The sequence below is a fragment of the Strongylocentrotus purpuratus genome, unplaced genomic scaffold, assembly GCF_000002235.5.
Source record: "Strongylocentrotus purpuratus isolate Spur 01 unplaced genomic scaffold, Spur_5.0 spur5_scaffold_15, whole genome shotgun sequence".
Classification (NCBI taxonomy): Eukaryota; Metazoa; Echinodermata; class Echinoidea; order Camarodonta; family Strongylocentrotidae; genus Strongylocentrotus; species Strongylocentrotus purpuratus.
Window position 1 is genome coordinate 26,121,629 of NW_022145600.1, and position 17,449 is coordinate 26,139,077.

General features: G+C 37.4%; 1 protein-coding gene across 1 annotated transcript; it reads right to left on the minus strand.

The window, feature by feature from the left end:
• Nucleotides 1-2,600: 2,600 nt before the first annotated feature.
• LOC115924114 lies at nt 2,601-16,043 on the minus strand. The gene is made up of 5 exons (XM_030985905.1): nt 15,884-16,043; nt 8,291-8,487; nt 6,894-7,034; nt 5,515-5,704; nt 2,601-4,710 (listed from the first exon to the last, which is right to left on the minus strand). The coding sequence occupies exons 2-5, from the start codon at nt 8,438-8,440 to the stop codon at nt 3,608-3,610; spliced, it is 1,584 nt and encodes a 527-aa protein (XP_030841765.1). The 5' UTR covers nt 8,441-8,487; nt 15,884-16,043; the 3' UTR covers nt 2,601-3,607.
• Nucleotides 16,044-17,449: the final 1,406 nt, after the last annotated feature.

A 17,449-nucleotide genomic window follows, 5' to 3' on the forward strand; every position in this document is an offset into this window, starting at 1 on the left:
ATTTTATCAATCCGTAAATCCGTTGTACTTTTCGTTAACTTAAATACGTCCATATCATGTAAATAATCATTGCTGTAATAAATCACCTTTAATAATTGATCCTTTAGAATACTTACCTCCAAAGTTTGCCACCAATAAGAGGAAGAAAATCATCACAGAGCGGGAACAATTGACCGTCATAATGTCCACGTTATATTTTCCACAAAACAAGTTTAAAACATAATTCAGAATCTGTGTATTGAGCTACACCTGCAAACCATTTCCCCTACTTTTCCACGTAAAAGTGTTCGTTAAATTGCCCTCAATCTGTTGCGCATGTGTTCTCCGTGGTGCAAGTTTGTGGAACTTATCGGCTCATTGCTATCCGTTTTTTCTTCCTCTTCTTTCTCAACGAAGAATCAAACAAGAAAATATTCCTTAAATGTCCTTCCAAATTAAAATTGAAATCGTTGTTCAGCTTTCTCTCTCAAATCAAACGTCGCATAAACACCGATCGACCATTCGTTGGCGTACTGTCATTAAAAAATATTAAAGCAGCGACATGACAATGGAGATAATATTATGAATTTCTAATATTTACCAAAAAAATCATCAAAGTGAAATATTTCATATCGTCTTCTTCGCTTCCATGGGTACACAGGTGTGACATCTCGACCTGTTTTGTTTGATTTTAATTTGTTTATTCAAGCCTATTGTTATGATATGACAGTAGTTTACGTGACACCAACACAAAGAGGTAGAGAAGTTTATTCTTGATACCGTGCCCCTCCAGATCAAATCATCTGTTTAGATGGAACCAGAAGGACATTAATTCATATACTTTAACACAGAGATAACGCCCTTATGGCTCTTAATAGGTTAATAAACCAGTTACCTTTGTTGAAAAAATAAATAAGAAGTGTTTTGTTTGATTATCAAATATTCTCTACGGTCTGTTAGCTGACAAATCGTTTTCGTTATAAAACGTTAATAAGTATTTTGTTTTGTAAAGGTGTACCCCGTGTGATTTTTCTCAAGTCATTTTTTAAAACCATGCTTGCTCTCTCTCTCTCTCTCTCTCTCTCTCTCTCTCTTCTCTTCCCTTCCCTTCTGTTCTCCCTTCCCGGTCTCTGTCCCCATATAGGTATATTTGTCAGTCCCCTTGATCTGTCTCTCTCGTCCTCCCCACTACTATATCCATCGATCTTTCTCACTTTAATTCTCATCGCTCTCTCTCTCTCTCTCTCTCTCCTTCTCTCCTCCTCCTCTTCTCTCTCTCTCTCTCTCTCTCACTCTCTCTCTCTCTCACTGTATATCTCTTTGTCTCTCACATACTCTTTCTTACTTCTTTATTTCTCTCTCTCACTCTCTCTCTCTCTCTCCTCTCCCTCTCCTTCTCTCTCTCTCTCTCTCTCTCTCTCTCTCACTGTATATCTCTTTGTCTCACAAATACTCTCTCTTACACTGTACTTCTTTATCTCTCTCTCTCTTTCTCTCTCTGTTCATATCTCTACTTATCTCGTTTTACCTTTCCCGTTTCTTTTGCAACCTTTCTAGGGTTTTTCGCCATAGGGGCATACTTTTGGATTGCCTAGGCCGATGGGAGACATATTTATAAGTTAATGTAGAGCAGTCATTAAACACTGGCTTTCCACTAAATGTTTTGTATACCAGGTCAAAGTGACCTTCAAATATGCATGTTTCTTTTCCAAGTTGAATCATGTATCCGATAATGCAGAGCGAACAATTACGTGTAATACTACTAGTTTTAAAAAAAATGCATTTCCAATAAAAACACAATATTGAAGAAAGAAATGAACAAACGAGAGGAAAATCGTATAATTTGTATATAAATATTTTACTAAAAGTATTTTAAAATATATTTTACCAATAGTATTATAAAATATATTCTACAGAAATACCCATATTACGTCAAAACAGATGGCACTTTGCTGTACTTTTGACAAACATGATCGTTAAAAAGGCGTTAACAGATACGATAGTAGTTACCAACCAACCTTCCGGCGTGGGCCAGATGATTATTTATATTAACATCTTGTAACCAAAAGTAGTTAGCCTCTTTCAAATGTACACACTTATCTGTCCCAAAGATAGATAAGTATTAAAATACCATGTAAGAACTGATAAAACCCGATAACTAAATTAAAAATTAATAATTAAAATAGTAAAATGGGTATGATAATATTATATGATACTAAAATGACTATGTTTGTTATTCCGAAGATAGATCATTATTCTAAGAAGTACAATAAGACCTTTCCAAAGCCTGACCAAAATATAAAAATAAGGCAGTTATAAAATTAGTATAAAAATATTTCCTTAAATCTACATTAATGTGATAATTAAGTGTATTTTATTTCCCTCTCAATGAAGAATCATTTGATACATTTGATTGTGTTCATAACTACTCGGCTCTCCGCCTCATAAGTCGAATACAAGGAGAAAGTTTTGATTTATTTTAAATTAAAACATATGATAAAGTGATCAGATCTATAAAAATACTTTTAAGAATATTATTAGATGCAATGATACATATTTTAAAGGTTGGCCTTTATACTCCGTAACATTTTATATATTTTACAAATGGTAACCATGATGGCGACAACGGACTTTAGCGAGGGCATTTGGAGCATGTAGAATGGACGGTCTTGTTACACTGCTATGGTAGCAGTAAGGTTTAACATTTTCTGTTGCTAAAACCAGCTACCGATTAACCATTTATCAAAGATCTACAGTCATAATGCAAGCTTGAATGAGAGGTAACAATTAATATGTCCAAAAACGGGTGAAGGGTATTAAACTGAAGGTGCATGAGACTGAAAGTTCATGAGGCTTTTGTACATTTATCTTTATAATGGACCACCAGTATCGTGAGTAAGGTTCACGAGAGAAAAAAATTTGGCCTCGCAATCATTCGGTCTTATGGGTATTCGATCTCGTAGACCTTCGGAAATTAAGAACATAGATACGGTCTTTTAAATCTTCTGTTTTATTAACCATAGGCCCTGTGAATCTTTGATCTTGAGTAACTTACGTTTGCTGTTCATGAATTTTTGGCCTCGTGAACCTCGGTAAATTCGGGCTCTAGAATTTTTCACTTAGTAAACCCTCGGTCTTTCGAAACCTCGACCTATTGAATTTTGGTCTTGATAACCTCGGCCTCGTGAACGATCAGCCATCTGTATCTTCGGTCTCGAGAACCATTGTCCCTGTGAACCTTAGCTCTTTTGAAACGTTCAGTCAACTTGAAAATGTCTGTACAAACTGATGCTTGCGATGAACACATTCGTATGTGGTCTATCTGCATGCTCCAAATGTAATACTTAATACTTAACTGAGGTTGTCCAACCTGTTCGAAACCCCTTAAAGTTTTCAAAAATGACATTAATATGATGTAGGGAATTACAATGATTAACACAAAGTGAAATACAAATGTAAAAAATAGTCTAAATAACATGAAAGGCTACGTTAACGCATCTGACATTCAGTTACTTTAATTTGTTACATGTATGATTGCTAATGTAAAACTACAGGCACACGTTGTGGCAATTTTATGGCGAATAGTCTCATTGGTCCACTCATGAGCAGAATGCATACATATTCAATGCTAACGTGTGGGTTTGTCCCTTTTCCTCTTCCTTTTCCGGCAGAATAGTCCCTCCCAACATTTCACAAAGACGTTGTCGAACCACCTCTTCATATTGTTGAGCGTGAAGGATTCGACGGCGAATGAGAGGAAGGCTGAGAGCATCAGCATGCCAAGGATCATGGTGGTGATGGACACCAAAGTGGCGGATGTCTTCTGCTGCTGCGTCAGGGTTTGGCCTCTCGTGTAATAGAACATGTCCCCGAACCCTACCGTCAAGATGGTGATGACGTCAAAATAGAGGGAGTCAATGAGAGACCAATTCATTGGCACAAAGTTGGAATAATAAATCATGAGGGACGTCGAGCAGAGGTACAAGACAAAGAAAAGTGCGACGAACCATATCGGTACACCCGTTTCCTTGTTCCCTGAAGCGTTATCTCCTTCATCGGAGTTACTATTGCTGTTGTTTTCGTTGATTTCATTGTCCGAGACAACCGGACCATCGTCCTCCACACCTGTCATGGTTGTGTCGCTCCTTTCGGATCCGTGATCGCCATGATTCACGGATCCGTTGACCAGGTCTCGCATCTGAGAAATGTGAGTAACGTGTTCCATTGACGGATGTTCCCACTCTTTCTCGCTATCGCCTCCTCCAGAGCTGTCCGTTTTGTTATTACCTCCACTCAGCTTTACCGTAGAGCGGTTCTGCGTCAGCAACAGCCCGTTTTGCCTCGGTCTAATCGCGAGCTGGTGGGCGCCATTCATTTGTATCTCCGTATCAGAGTCCGAATGTTCCACGGCTCCGTTGATAAAACTGGAATTTCGTTTGTTCTTCCCCTTTTCCGCATTGTGGTTACACTGCTTTGTGGCGTTGATCCGGGTGGCTCCGATAATGCTCAAGGTGCTGATAGAGCGCGGCGGACGCACATCGACTCGCCTTCCGCGCTTCTCTCGACATGACATGCGGAGGTTGTGGAGGGACTGGTACGTTTTTGTGATGCAGAATACGATTCCTCTCCCAACCCATCCTATAAGGGTGATGTTGAGAGGGATACCAATTATGGCATACAGGAGGCAGAGAAGACGTCCTGTATGAGTCCGAGGAACCAGTAAGCCATAACCTGTGAGAGAGTGCAGAAAGAAAACATAGCAACATTTAGGAACCAATATTGTGCGTTTCGTAGATTGTTTTATCAAATGAGTGAAAGGGTTGATTTAAATAGGGGTATAAAATATATTTCAACGTTAACTAGGGTTTAAGTCGTTTATCATGGTTATGTGCGCGGTTTTATCTCGACTAAACCAATAGTACGCTGCCATTCATAACATATCATAACATTGTAGCTTCAAAAGAAGAATGGAATCGAGGTTTAGAGGTTACAAATGATTTTCATCTCCCTATAAACTTAAAATGCTCAGTTATTTAACAGCTGGCAATACTACATTGAAGTAAGATCTTCAATACGGTCAGCACAGTTGCTGTCGGTCAGTTAAATTTTGTCAAACGTTGAGTCAACGTTGATCCGACGTCAATTTGTCACCGTTGAGCTAACGTTTGCAAGAGGGACGAAAATGCATTTGCCTTACATTATATCTCTAACGTTGGGCCAACGAAAGAGAACACGTTGGCCAAATGTTGGCCAAAATGAGTATAGTTGCACACATCGATGTTTCACTACAATAAAAAGAATGGACCATGAATTTACGCACGGTAGGTCGTTGTCATAATTTCTAGCAAAGTTGCAAAATAAGCGAACCTCTAAACTTCATAATTATAGAGAGGGAACTGACACTGAGACATCATCTTAAACTTTTCTTTGTCGACGAAGTTATTTCATATTGCACCTTGTGGGCCTAACTTGAATATACTTCGTCCGCATTACCACGCAAACAAGCATATATCAGAGCCAACTCGCTTAGCTTACCAATTGTAGAGACCACAGTGAGGCAGAAATGAATACCACCAAGAAAGCTCCATTCAAGGCCCTTATCCTGGTGGATCTCGCGTATTATAGTGTCGGCGAGGTCGTCGACTTGGCAGTCGGTCACGTTCGAACCATTCATCACCGCGTAATTTGCTCCGCTGATGTTGCACCTCCGTCCCCTCTCCCAGGCCTGTTGGGGGTTTAAACAAAAGTAGCATCGGGTCAAGTTGGGAGTTCTAAACTACATGTAAGTTCGAGCTAAATGGTAGACTAGTTCAGAAATGTATTCAACTTGGAGACATCCCATTAAAGCAACAGGCACGAGGATGTCTCATAATCATTCAGAATTAAAATGCTGACAAAGTCTCCTGGGCTGTCAGTCTGTTAAAACTTAGTATGACTTACAGAAGCCCCTTGAGCTGATGACATTGAATGTAGCTCTCGTAGGCTCTAGACATTGAAATATACGGAGCATTGGTTGAGAACCATGTTCCATTCACATTTTACTCTTTTTTTGGGGGGGGGGGGTATTACAATAGACAAGATGGAGGTTACAATTGTGTGTGCTATGTCGGACAAGCATCTGACCAACTCAAGGTGCGTTACATTTACTGCAGACGTCTTACATATGAATCTTCGATAAACATACATTGTCTTATTCGAGGAGTTAGGGGCATATCCTGTCCCTCCCCTCCCCTTCCCCCTATTTTTTTCTATTCCTAATCCGGTATACCTTATGTAAAACCCGATACGTGATGGAATAAACAGGAGAAGGTATCTTCCGCACTACCTTATCAAGAATCTGATTCTACAACGAGGTCTTTTAGAGACTTCACACATATGTATGAAAATCACCTCGAAGGCCTCAGACTCAGACATGCAGTTAATATTGGTGTCAATACAGATGTAGATTACAGTTTCGTTTACCACCATAATAATTAATGTCATTGTCATAGGGGTGAAAAGAGATACATGTATCACGTACTTCAAAACAAATTTGAAGCGCGTATGGACTGTTTCGTTGAAGTCTGAATCAAGACGATGGTTCAAAAGTTCATACTATTACAGTTTAGGATGATTTGATCTTACATGTATGTACCCACGGGAGCCACACCATTGCCCATCCTGTGGTCCCTGCAATTATCATTACTCCATCATTGTCAAATACCGATGGTATACACCTTGATCGAGGGCGCGGGGTGGACAAAAGATCTTGTCCAAGTGTTAAACACACGGTGCATGGATTGAAACCCGTTACCTATCGTACGAGAGTCAAGGGTGTTCATACTCCCGCTTGGTATTCAAGTGGGCTTACATAATATCCATGAGTATAGCAGGAAGAAAGTGAAAGTTTGCCCAAACGGCATCATGGTAGTTACCTCGATGACAAGATTGGTGAAGTACTCCTTCTCGACTTGCCGCTGAAGCATGAGATGGGGTCCCTCGATGCTAGTGAACATCCAGGCACCGCCACAGAGGTAGAGGACCCAGACTATGGCAGGGAACACCGTGATGGCAACCTGTAATTTAATAATTCAATTCAATTCAAGATTTGTTAAATACCGTCAAACCTGCTTTAGTAACCACCTGTCTACAACAAGCATATTTTTTGTTTCCCTTGAAAAGTTTCTCATTGAAACATGTAACTAAAGGAACCTGTCTACAAAGACCACTTTTGTGTTTCACTTGGGCGGTCGCTGTAGACAGGTTTGACTGTATATCTTCGCAGCGAGACGGCGTATCTACATGTATTTGGTGTTAATTTTTCCATGATTTAAAATGAATAGCATTGAATTTAAGATTCAGAATAGGGCAAAACCCGTCTTCAGCTGACAGAGAACAGCTTATCTTCCATGAGATCCTTGATAATACAAAAATAATGCATGCAATTCACAAAATATAACAAGTAAGTAATACTATTAGTATGATAACGTAGAAAATAGCATCAATATGTCTTATATTGTCATGATTGTAAAAAAAAAATGTATTGAATGTACACGATATTATTTTCAAATACAATTCAACTTGATTATAACGCATTCACGTTCAATAATTTTATAATGGATGCACGACCACAATCATCCTACACCATGTTATAATAATGAAATGAGAAGGAAGAAGCGAGAGGTGAAAGAATTCCTTGTGCACAGTTCTACAAAATGTATGATACTTTGTAATAAGTATGTAGATTTGTCTTGAAAGTTTGGATGATCATCGTAAATAAATGCAAAGATTCAATACAGAAAAGTACACTTAAATACTTATTATGGAAAATATCAATTAATTTGTAACCGTCAATTGCGATTATACTTGTGCCATTTCATTAATGTAGGTTTCGAGAGATGGTATGCAAGGGATGACACTGTCAGATTAGGTAGAACAATTAAAAGCATACATGATCCATTACGTCTACTTTTCATTTTAGAATTGGTTTACATATACATGTAAGACTATCTGTTTCTAGAAAACCATAATAAAGACGGAATACTAGTCTCTAAATCAAAGGAGATCTGACATTTTATCCGACAATTGTTTCGGACTTTATTTCGTCGAGGATATAGGGTTGCGGTTGCGAGTTGGGTATTAGTTAGATTTAGGGTTTATAGTGTTATGGTTAGGTATAGTGATGGGTCCACGGTTGAAGTTACGGATTCGGTTTGTGTTGGAATTCATCGCGAACCCGGTGTCGCAGGACCATAAGAATCGTACAACCTTACTTCAAAGATATCGTTGTCACTATAACACGTTAAAGATGATTTCATATTTTTCAGCTCACCTTGAAGCAGCGCCCTCTGGTGGTCTTGGACGGACCTTCGTTCATGGTGACGCCTCCCTTCTCGCTGTCCGGTTTGTCCTTCATCTCTGAAGATACAGAAGAGAGGGATGGTTGCACATCACTACATGATACACGAGTATCCGTTAACATCCGCTAACTTCGGCGACAGGGGCTAAAACGACTCTCCCCGGAAGTGACTATAGGAGATCAGAAATAATACATGTACGTGGTGTTAAAAGCTTTAAATCAATAATTTTCAGGAATCAAGTATCGACGTCATTATTCAGAGCAGATAAATGAAATGGCTGGTAACTAGGGGTTATAAAGATAAACATGCATTAATTGAAACATAATTATATAGATTAGTAAACAGCTCTATTAAAATGCTTCGCAATATTAATGTTCTATATGTACATGTACTAGGGTCACTCAGTACAGTAGATCCCTTCAAAAGATCGGTCGAGTCAATGCATACATAGATAATGAACATCCCGTATCAATTACATGGAACTTTATGGATTTCTTGGACTGGTACACAGATGCCGCTGTTTGCAGGATCGGCAAAACTTTCACAAACTCGCAATTAATGAGATACAAATCAAAGTACAATTGCTTCATTTATAATCTAAACAAATTACAGGTCTAGCCCTGGAATAGGCATTTTTAAAGTGTCTGCAATTGTTCCATTGTATTCTAAGTACGTTTAAAATCAAATATAAACAATTTCTGTTAAATAAGTATGATAATCAGTATTAATAGCACGGGCGACTATGACACTTTTGTAGAGTCAGTTTGTTACACTCTCTTGCTAGTGTTTTTTTAAACTCCGATTGTACATGATTGTATGATTTAGTATTTTTTGTTTTGTTCTTTTGTTCGTATTTCTTCTTTTTTTCCTGTACATGAATATGTGTGTTTTAGGGGTAGGCTTTCATATAAGGAATCCCTCCTTTCTGCCTCTCCCAAATGCTGTCATTAATTGCCATTGTTATTTGTTATCACTATCTTGTTTTTTATCATTAAATTCTGTATTTGTATATTTTAAAAAGGGTTTTTATGACATATGGCTCCGGTTGTCTCATTTTCGCTCGCTGGAACATTGCCAGCACAAACCACTGACCTCTACCTCCTGGACGGATCATCGCCCATTCCCATTCACTATACGTTACGTACTGACCGTTATTGTCTGACCGTTCATGAATATTCATGTTTTTGCTTACCTCTGCAAAATGTTTGCTTTTACTAAATGGAAAAATTACGGTGGGGGTTGGGTGAAATGGACTAAATGAACAAAGCAGAAGTGATCTATGATAATTCATTCTTCTTATCCTTCGTGTGCTTGACCTATAATCTTAAAATCGCTTGGCAAACTGAGTCCAAAGTTCGACTTGTTTCACATGTGTATTATAGGCAATGACGAGCTTGCAACCTATTTTGATCAAATTACGGTGGGTGAACTTTCAAAAGTCAATGGGACATGAGGGTTCCAATGAAAGAGCTAGTGATAACGTACGTCGGGGTGGATGTGCTTTTTGTTAAACAAAAAATGAATTTTTAACGATTTTTTTTTGGTGAAATTCCATAGGCTAACATGTTAGGCTGCTGACTCTGACGATAGGGGGCGTTGTGAAATGAGACTGAACGGAGCAATATGAAGAGTGTTGAATAAACTTTAAATTTGAATGCACATTTAGGATAATAAAATGGCAGTTCTACCCTTGTATCAAACTCATTTGTATGGAAGCAGAAAACTAAGATAAAAACAGAAACAGCAAAAGTTAAAAATAGATCGGATCGATAATCATGAATGCTTTAAACACGAGATCAATAAGTCTATGGGAATCTTAAACTGGCAGATTGGCAAATGGGTACATGTAAGTAGATTGTGACGTAGTCGCGGTAACTCTTCCGTTTGTGGTGCACAAAAATATAATCTATTTCTCCTAAGTGTCTTCTAACACATGTTTATGTATAGTGATTAAAACTTTCAAAAATTTATTGCATTTTCATTTTTATGTCCGATTTCATTCAACTTTTTGCCGGTCTACTTTTCTGAGTTGTCTTCATTTCTCTAGAGTAGTTTGCTATCAAGATTGGATTCCCCTTTAATAAGCAAACTAAGATAATTGGTATGAAATAAATCGAGTAAGCCTCTTATTAATGCAAATGGCACGAATCAGACCGTGATCTTATTGGCCCGAATTCACAAAGGAGGTTTGTCGACAAACCGAGGTTTATGTGCGTCATATGACGCGTTTCGACGCGTTTTTACAAACCTTGGTTTGTAAAAAACAAAAGGAGGTTTGTCGACAAACCTGGGTTTGTTGACAAACCTCCTTTGTGAATTCGGGCCATTGGGTTTGTCCTCCCTGACAAGAAATCTTTGTAAACATATGTTTGCTGTTATAAAACTTGAAAGATATTGCAAGATATCACACATTTAGTGAGAAACACATGGCCTTGTTATTGATATTCACTATCATTTCTTGATGGCTTCATTCGGTTTGTTATCTTATTTTTGCTCTTCCCCCGCTACTAACGGACATGGGCATCTCCAGAATATATGCTGCAAAAGTCCTGAACGCAAGAATGGCCGCCACAAAGCCCAGATAAGTGACAAGCCTCTCTGTTATGCTTTTTCAAACAGGGGAAGACAGTTATTGATTATAATTCTAAAAATATCTTTTGACAATTTTTGAGAATGTATTACAATTTCTACAATTTAAAATAAATTATTAATGAAGTGATCATTTGACCCCAAATTGTACGTCAGAAAAATTACCCTACACTAATGCACTATATGCACAGTGCTTGTACATGTACATGTACATGTAAATTTGAAATGGATAGGAATAGGATGAAATACTTTCGAGTTATTAAGATTGGAATGTATAAAGAGAATAATTGGTCTTCATATCCAGAGCAATATGGGCAGTCAAGCTTCATGAAAGGGCACATTCTGAGAGGAAAGTTACAACCCTTTCCTGATGGAAACTTTAGTCAGTTTTTATATATTATTGGTCCATGTTCCATTCATGTGTTGATGATACGGCTACCTTACAGCGTTTTTGTTGGTCTAACAACTCATTCCGGTGTTGTTGGTTCTTCATCTTCGGTTTAAGTGTTTATATGTCGAAGCTTGGTAATTCCTGCAGGCAACATTTGGTCCACGGAATACTTGTACATGTTAATGGGGTATTCGACCCAACTTCGGGGTACTGTTTCTGAGGCTCTGGGGGCGGGGAGGGGGGTGGGCTAAACCTGACGGCTATATCTACGATCAAGCCGACCATGGCTTAGATGGTCTAGGTAACTAGGAGGGGTCAGATCTTGTCGGTTATCATTTTTATACTTCAGTCACACTGCCAAACCGATTCAAAACCAACCGATTTTCTTTTCTTTTTTGCCATTTGGGGTAATATAACATTCGGGCTACATGCTGTCGGTCTCGCGTCTGTCTTTTTCTTGTGACCTTTGTATTAAATGGGGCAACTATTTCGGGACAGTCTCCCATACCTACTCATAATGTACATGTATTTGAACAAATAATGAGCGTTTTGTCGTTGGATATTGATATTGACACAAAGCGAGCTTGGCTGACTGTGTGTTAAAATGTGAATGAGATTTTATTTGTGTTCTTTGTTTTATTGCGGATTTTTGTCCGTATTATAAATTAATCAATAGTACTATACTCTTTTGTAATTGTTTTGGCATCGCAAAAACGGGCTGACCTGACTATGGTTTATATTGCTACGAAACTCTCCATATATGATCAGATCAGTGGGCAGACTCGACTAGCACATGTGCTATTTCCAGGCGCGTACACAGGGGGGGGGGGGGTGGGGGGTTAAACCCCCCCCCCTATTGCATTTTTTTTTCTATTAAAAAATATTAAAAAAATATTCCCGTGGCTGACCTAAAAAAGCTGACCTTACCCCCCCCCCCCCAACTGAGCAAAATGTCAAATTTTCAAATTTCGAGACCAAAAAAAAAGTGTCCTCTTACACCCCCCCCCCCCCCCCCCCGCTTATTCAGCGGCTGGCTGAGTCTTGGCGAAATTTTCGGCCCGATTTATAAATGTTAAACCCCCCCCCCCCCCCTTGAAAAAATCCTGCGTACGCGCCTGGCTATTTCTAATTTGTGCCCCTTACATGTACATCAACTGCAATATTCTTTGACGAAAGAGATGTGTCTACCTTTTCCAATATTTTCGCTTGATTTTATGTTTATTATTGCTTGTAATATTGATGTTTGTACCATATAGTCTGTCGTATATTTTATCGTTGATGATGAATAAATAAATCAAATCAATAATCAGTTTAAATCTACATTTTTTATGAAGATCTTCCTTTATTCCTTCTCATTCCAGACGCCTTGTAACGTCATGAGTACAACAATATGTTTGTGTTGCTAATCGCACAGATTAGCCTAGCTGGGGGTGTTTCGTAAAGTTACGCATGACTTTACGAACGACTTGTATATGAAAAGCCAAATGGGATGCTCAATCAGTATTACATACATCAACTAAAGTTGAACTGTGCAGATGAAGATTAACATTCTTATGATAATAAACATTTTTAATGCAAAGTATATATTTTGCCATAACTTAATTGAGGTTATTGAAAATATCAGAAAAAACTTTGGGCATCCTATCTGGCACTTCATTTACAAGTCGTTCCTAAAGTCATGCGTAACTTTACGAACAGCTTTATGAAACACCCCTAGGTCTCTGATTTTTCCACTATGACTTCATTTTGAAACCAATCCATGAAGTAAAAAAACACTTTCAAAGCGAGAATTGAATTTATTCCAATCCATAATTCATTTGACTTTGAAGAGAGCTGCTTCTTAGATGAATAGATACAGTGGGTAGCAAGTTACAACAAAAATCACATTACCTCGCATTAGATCTTTTTTTTTACTTGTGTATTTATAAAATTTATTTTTCTCTTTCTTTCCTTTTAATGATGGCACTGTTGGAAACCGTTAGGAAGTGATTACGATTTTCTTGAATTCCTTTAAAACTACTTTTATTTTGATAAATCAATGAGATATGTTTTCTTCTCATAGTATTCTACTACTATTCAAAAAAGTGCTTTGCTAATAAAAAAAAATAAAATCCTAAACAGGACATTCGAAAAGATTCAGTGAGTATTAGTAATTAAAACGTACGTGTGCTTGAAAACTATAAATATTCTAAGCTAAATGTTCTAGACAAGACACATCTTAAAAGTGGATTACTTTATAACGGTAGGTGTATTTTTTTAACTGCAAATTAAATTTGACAAAAGTGTGTAAACTTTAAGAAAACGCGATGGCTTAGGGGTAAGCAGTGATCTCAATTTATACACTACATGTAATGCTCTTTGGTAAGGCATTAATCCTCATTAGCAATTCCCTCGGAGATGACTTATATCCGTCGGTCCCTGGTTGCTCATTTACATGTTACATGTACATGTACAAGCATTATCTTCCTTTCTTAGCAATCGGGTAAAATAAAATAGATAAGATAAATATAGATGAATCTTTACTCATTGCTCATTCCTTACAATATGGGAGATGCTGCAAACTGATACATTAAAAAAAGTATAAACCTGACATGCACATACGAAAATAAACAGCTTTAACAAGTTGTCTTTTTGTTTTGTACATGTATGTGTCTATTATCTATTTATCACACTGTTTAAATGCCATTCTTTGAATACGATGGACATGTTCATTTAAAGGGGCGGCTTGAGGCTTCAAACCCTGAGTATTTTACAAAGTTACATGTACACGTAGTTCCTTTTTATGTGCTAATACCTTGCCTATACCAGTACTCTTCAATTTTAAATTACTTCACATGCTTTAATGATTATCCAGCAAAAGAAATACCGCATACCTTAGCAGTCACTCGCCATGCTCACCATCTTTTAAATTGTTGAGATTTTTATTTTTGGTATTAGACCCCTTTTTTTGTCGCTAAATCGTGGAAAGTGGAATGATGTCGTTCGACTGGAGTGGACATTCATATTTATATATAAGATAAACATGAAATGCATAATATATTGTTTAAAAATATGGGAACGACCTTTTTACAATGATAACTACTATAGCGAATTTTCCAATAAATTCCTTTAAGATTGATATTCAAACACAATGCTTTCAATACTGTTAAATCATGTAATTTGTATGTTTACCTCATTTATGTTTCAACATAGGGTGCTAAAATGTCAAACCTTGTCAAACCATGTCAATTAAAGGTTTACCATGTTCAAAGATGTTGTTTACTTTTCTATGTTATAATAAGATTCATATATATATAGGCCTACAAAAGCAAAGCCTTTCAAAGTGGTCAGATCATAGAGTTCGTAGGTATACAGGTGCGTACATGTCTATACATGTACCTTTAGTAAAATGTGTATTTTTGCGTACCAGAGAGTCACTATTTTCGTCTAAATAACACATTATGATACATGTACAAGTCTGTTAAAAGTTTCCTACAAAAATTACGTGTAGTTAAGTAGCTATGATGCAAACCAAAAACTACTCAATTTCATATTATAATACAATTAAGAAGATTGTTATGTAGAAGGAACATTGCAAAATTAAAATTTGGAAGAATGATAGGACATGCGGGTGAAATTGTGCTATTTCTTCTTTTAAATTTAAAACTAATCAGTTTGTCTCAAAGGCTCATACATTTATAGTTCTTCATTCTAAAATGAAGAAAATACAATATGTAATGCTCAGTTGAAACAGTTTTGTGGGGGGATGTCCAAAATAGTTTTTCTTACACGTTACTCCGTCTAAGATTTTACTATATCTGCGCATCATTATTAAATTAACAGCGCTATAAAGTTTGAATCAGACGAAATATGGACTAAAATGAAACTGTTGATATCAATTTCAGTTCAGAACTGAGCGATCCTGGATGAAATCATCTTCAGTATTGAAGGAGGCAGATTATCCAGCAGAATAAGAAGAAGAAGAAGAAGAAATACCCTGGATTAGCCAACATACATGTACATGTACATATTGATACAAGGACAGACTCCCGAACTTATTTAAATAAACTTTTTACTTTTACCTTAAAGTTTGTTCACTTCTGATAAAAAAAAACTTCTGGTTTGAACCATCATTTCAGATGGATTTCACTGGCATATCACTATTTTAATGTATCTAGAAGTTTTACACCGTTGTGTAGTTATCTGCAACATCACCTGCTGTCACAGCATATCCCATCCAATTTACCTTAGAAAAGCTGCTTCAGGGAGTATCTCATCAAGGGTCAAAAGAATGGAAAACAAACTTTAACAAATATATTCTCCAAATGATTCCCATCGATATATTTTTCTTAAAAGAATAATCCCGTTTGAGACCTCCAATGTGATAAATAAACATAATAAGCACTACTATTATTTCACTACGCCATTCGTATACATGCGTGATATTGACATAACAGTCAACTCGTTCGACGAGGTACTGTTTACCAAGTCACTTTAAATCTATCGAAAAAGAAGCAGAAAACGACAAAACTCGCTACATTTAATATCATTTGAAAGTAGATTTTCTTTCAAACCGGTTAAGATTTAATTCGACTGATAGGCTTACCCAGAAACAGCATGCATTGAAAGTTAATCCTAAAGTATAAGTCCAGTGTATGTATTGGGAACAAAATGGCGTCGCAGTCTTGTACCACTTTCGTTACACCGTCCGAACATTCTTTCTTTTTTCTTTTGTTGTTGTTGTTACCGGCCTACTTTTACCCCCCTATAGCCGAATGAGGAGTACAAACGGAAAGCTAAAAGCTCCCTATTGAGGATTATCATAGGGGGGTATTCAAGCGATACCAACCCCCTTAGCTACACGCTTTACATGACAAAAGCACCCCGGTTGACGCGCAGTCTTGATGTTTGACCATTGGATCCCACAGAAGAGGGGCTACGGGGCTCATTACTTTAGCACTACCCGAGACTGTGGTGGCTGCTTTCGATTCCTCGGATCGATACGCAGATAGTGGGAGGAGAAAGGGGTAGAGTTTTCGATGATAAGCTTCTTGTTATTGATGTATCCAGGGGCACGGCGCCTCTATTTGTTTCGGAAACAATTCGGTGATGTCATCGTCGTCGGGATACAACTCATTGTGATGGGCTGATTTTAAAAAACAAGGGTAATAGCATTGTATACACGGTACACGAGTGTGACGAGTCAGAAAATGAAGACGTAATGAAACTGAATTATTCCCCCCTCCCTCTCTCTTTCACTCTTTCTCTCCCTCTCTCTCTCTCTCTCTCTCTCTCTCACTCTCACTCTTTCTTTCTTTCCTTTACACCACCTACAAAAACAGACAGGCTTGTCTTTCCTTTCCTCTGGTATTGTATTGACCAATGGGAAACCAGTGCAAATACTCTAACTAGCCATTATCCAAAAAGCTAACAGATATGCAGATCTGAAATGAATTAGAAGTTAGAAGAAAACGAAGAGAGAGGCACTGACAAGCAAGACCAATCTGCCTCCATGTACAAATATGCCACAGAACATTGAAAGACAGACATCACAGCACTGGAAATCATGTCAGTCTTAAACAAAACAACGGAACGGAGAACTTTATCCTTGGACTTATATATATATATATATATATATATATATATATATATATATATATATATATATATTATATATTCTCATAATCTCTTTCTTTCTTTCATACCCACCCACACAAACACAAAGTCAGTTTCATTGCTCTCTTCAGTTTACCTTATACTTTTTCTTTCTTTTTTATACTTACTTATTTCCTAAAATTATGGTCCCTTTTTTTTCATATACAGGCAAAGTTTCTCAGCAAGTTCTGTACGTTTTCAATTGTATTTTTTTCTTCAGAACTACTGCTTTCTTTCCTTAATATCTTGTGGCCTTTTTTTGGCGCAATCTTCAACCACCATACTACATGTATGATAAATAAACTTGAAAATGTGAGGCTAAATTTGGATGTATTAAAAAAGCTTTTTTTTTTAAAACATATCCGAATTTTCGATTGTTATTGTTTGTTGTTGTTTTGTCATTATTGTTTGGTTGTCTTTTATATACTTATATCCCATAACATTGGGAAGTTGGAAAGAAAGAGGTTAAGGGGGCATGTCGGCGGATGAAAACTGGGGTGATGGGCAGACTTGGGTG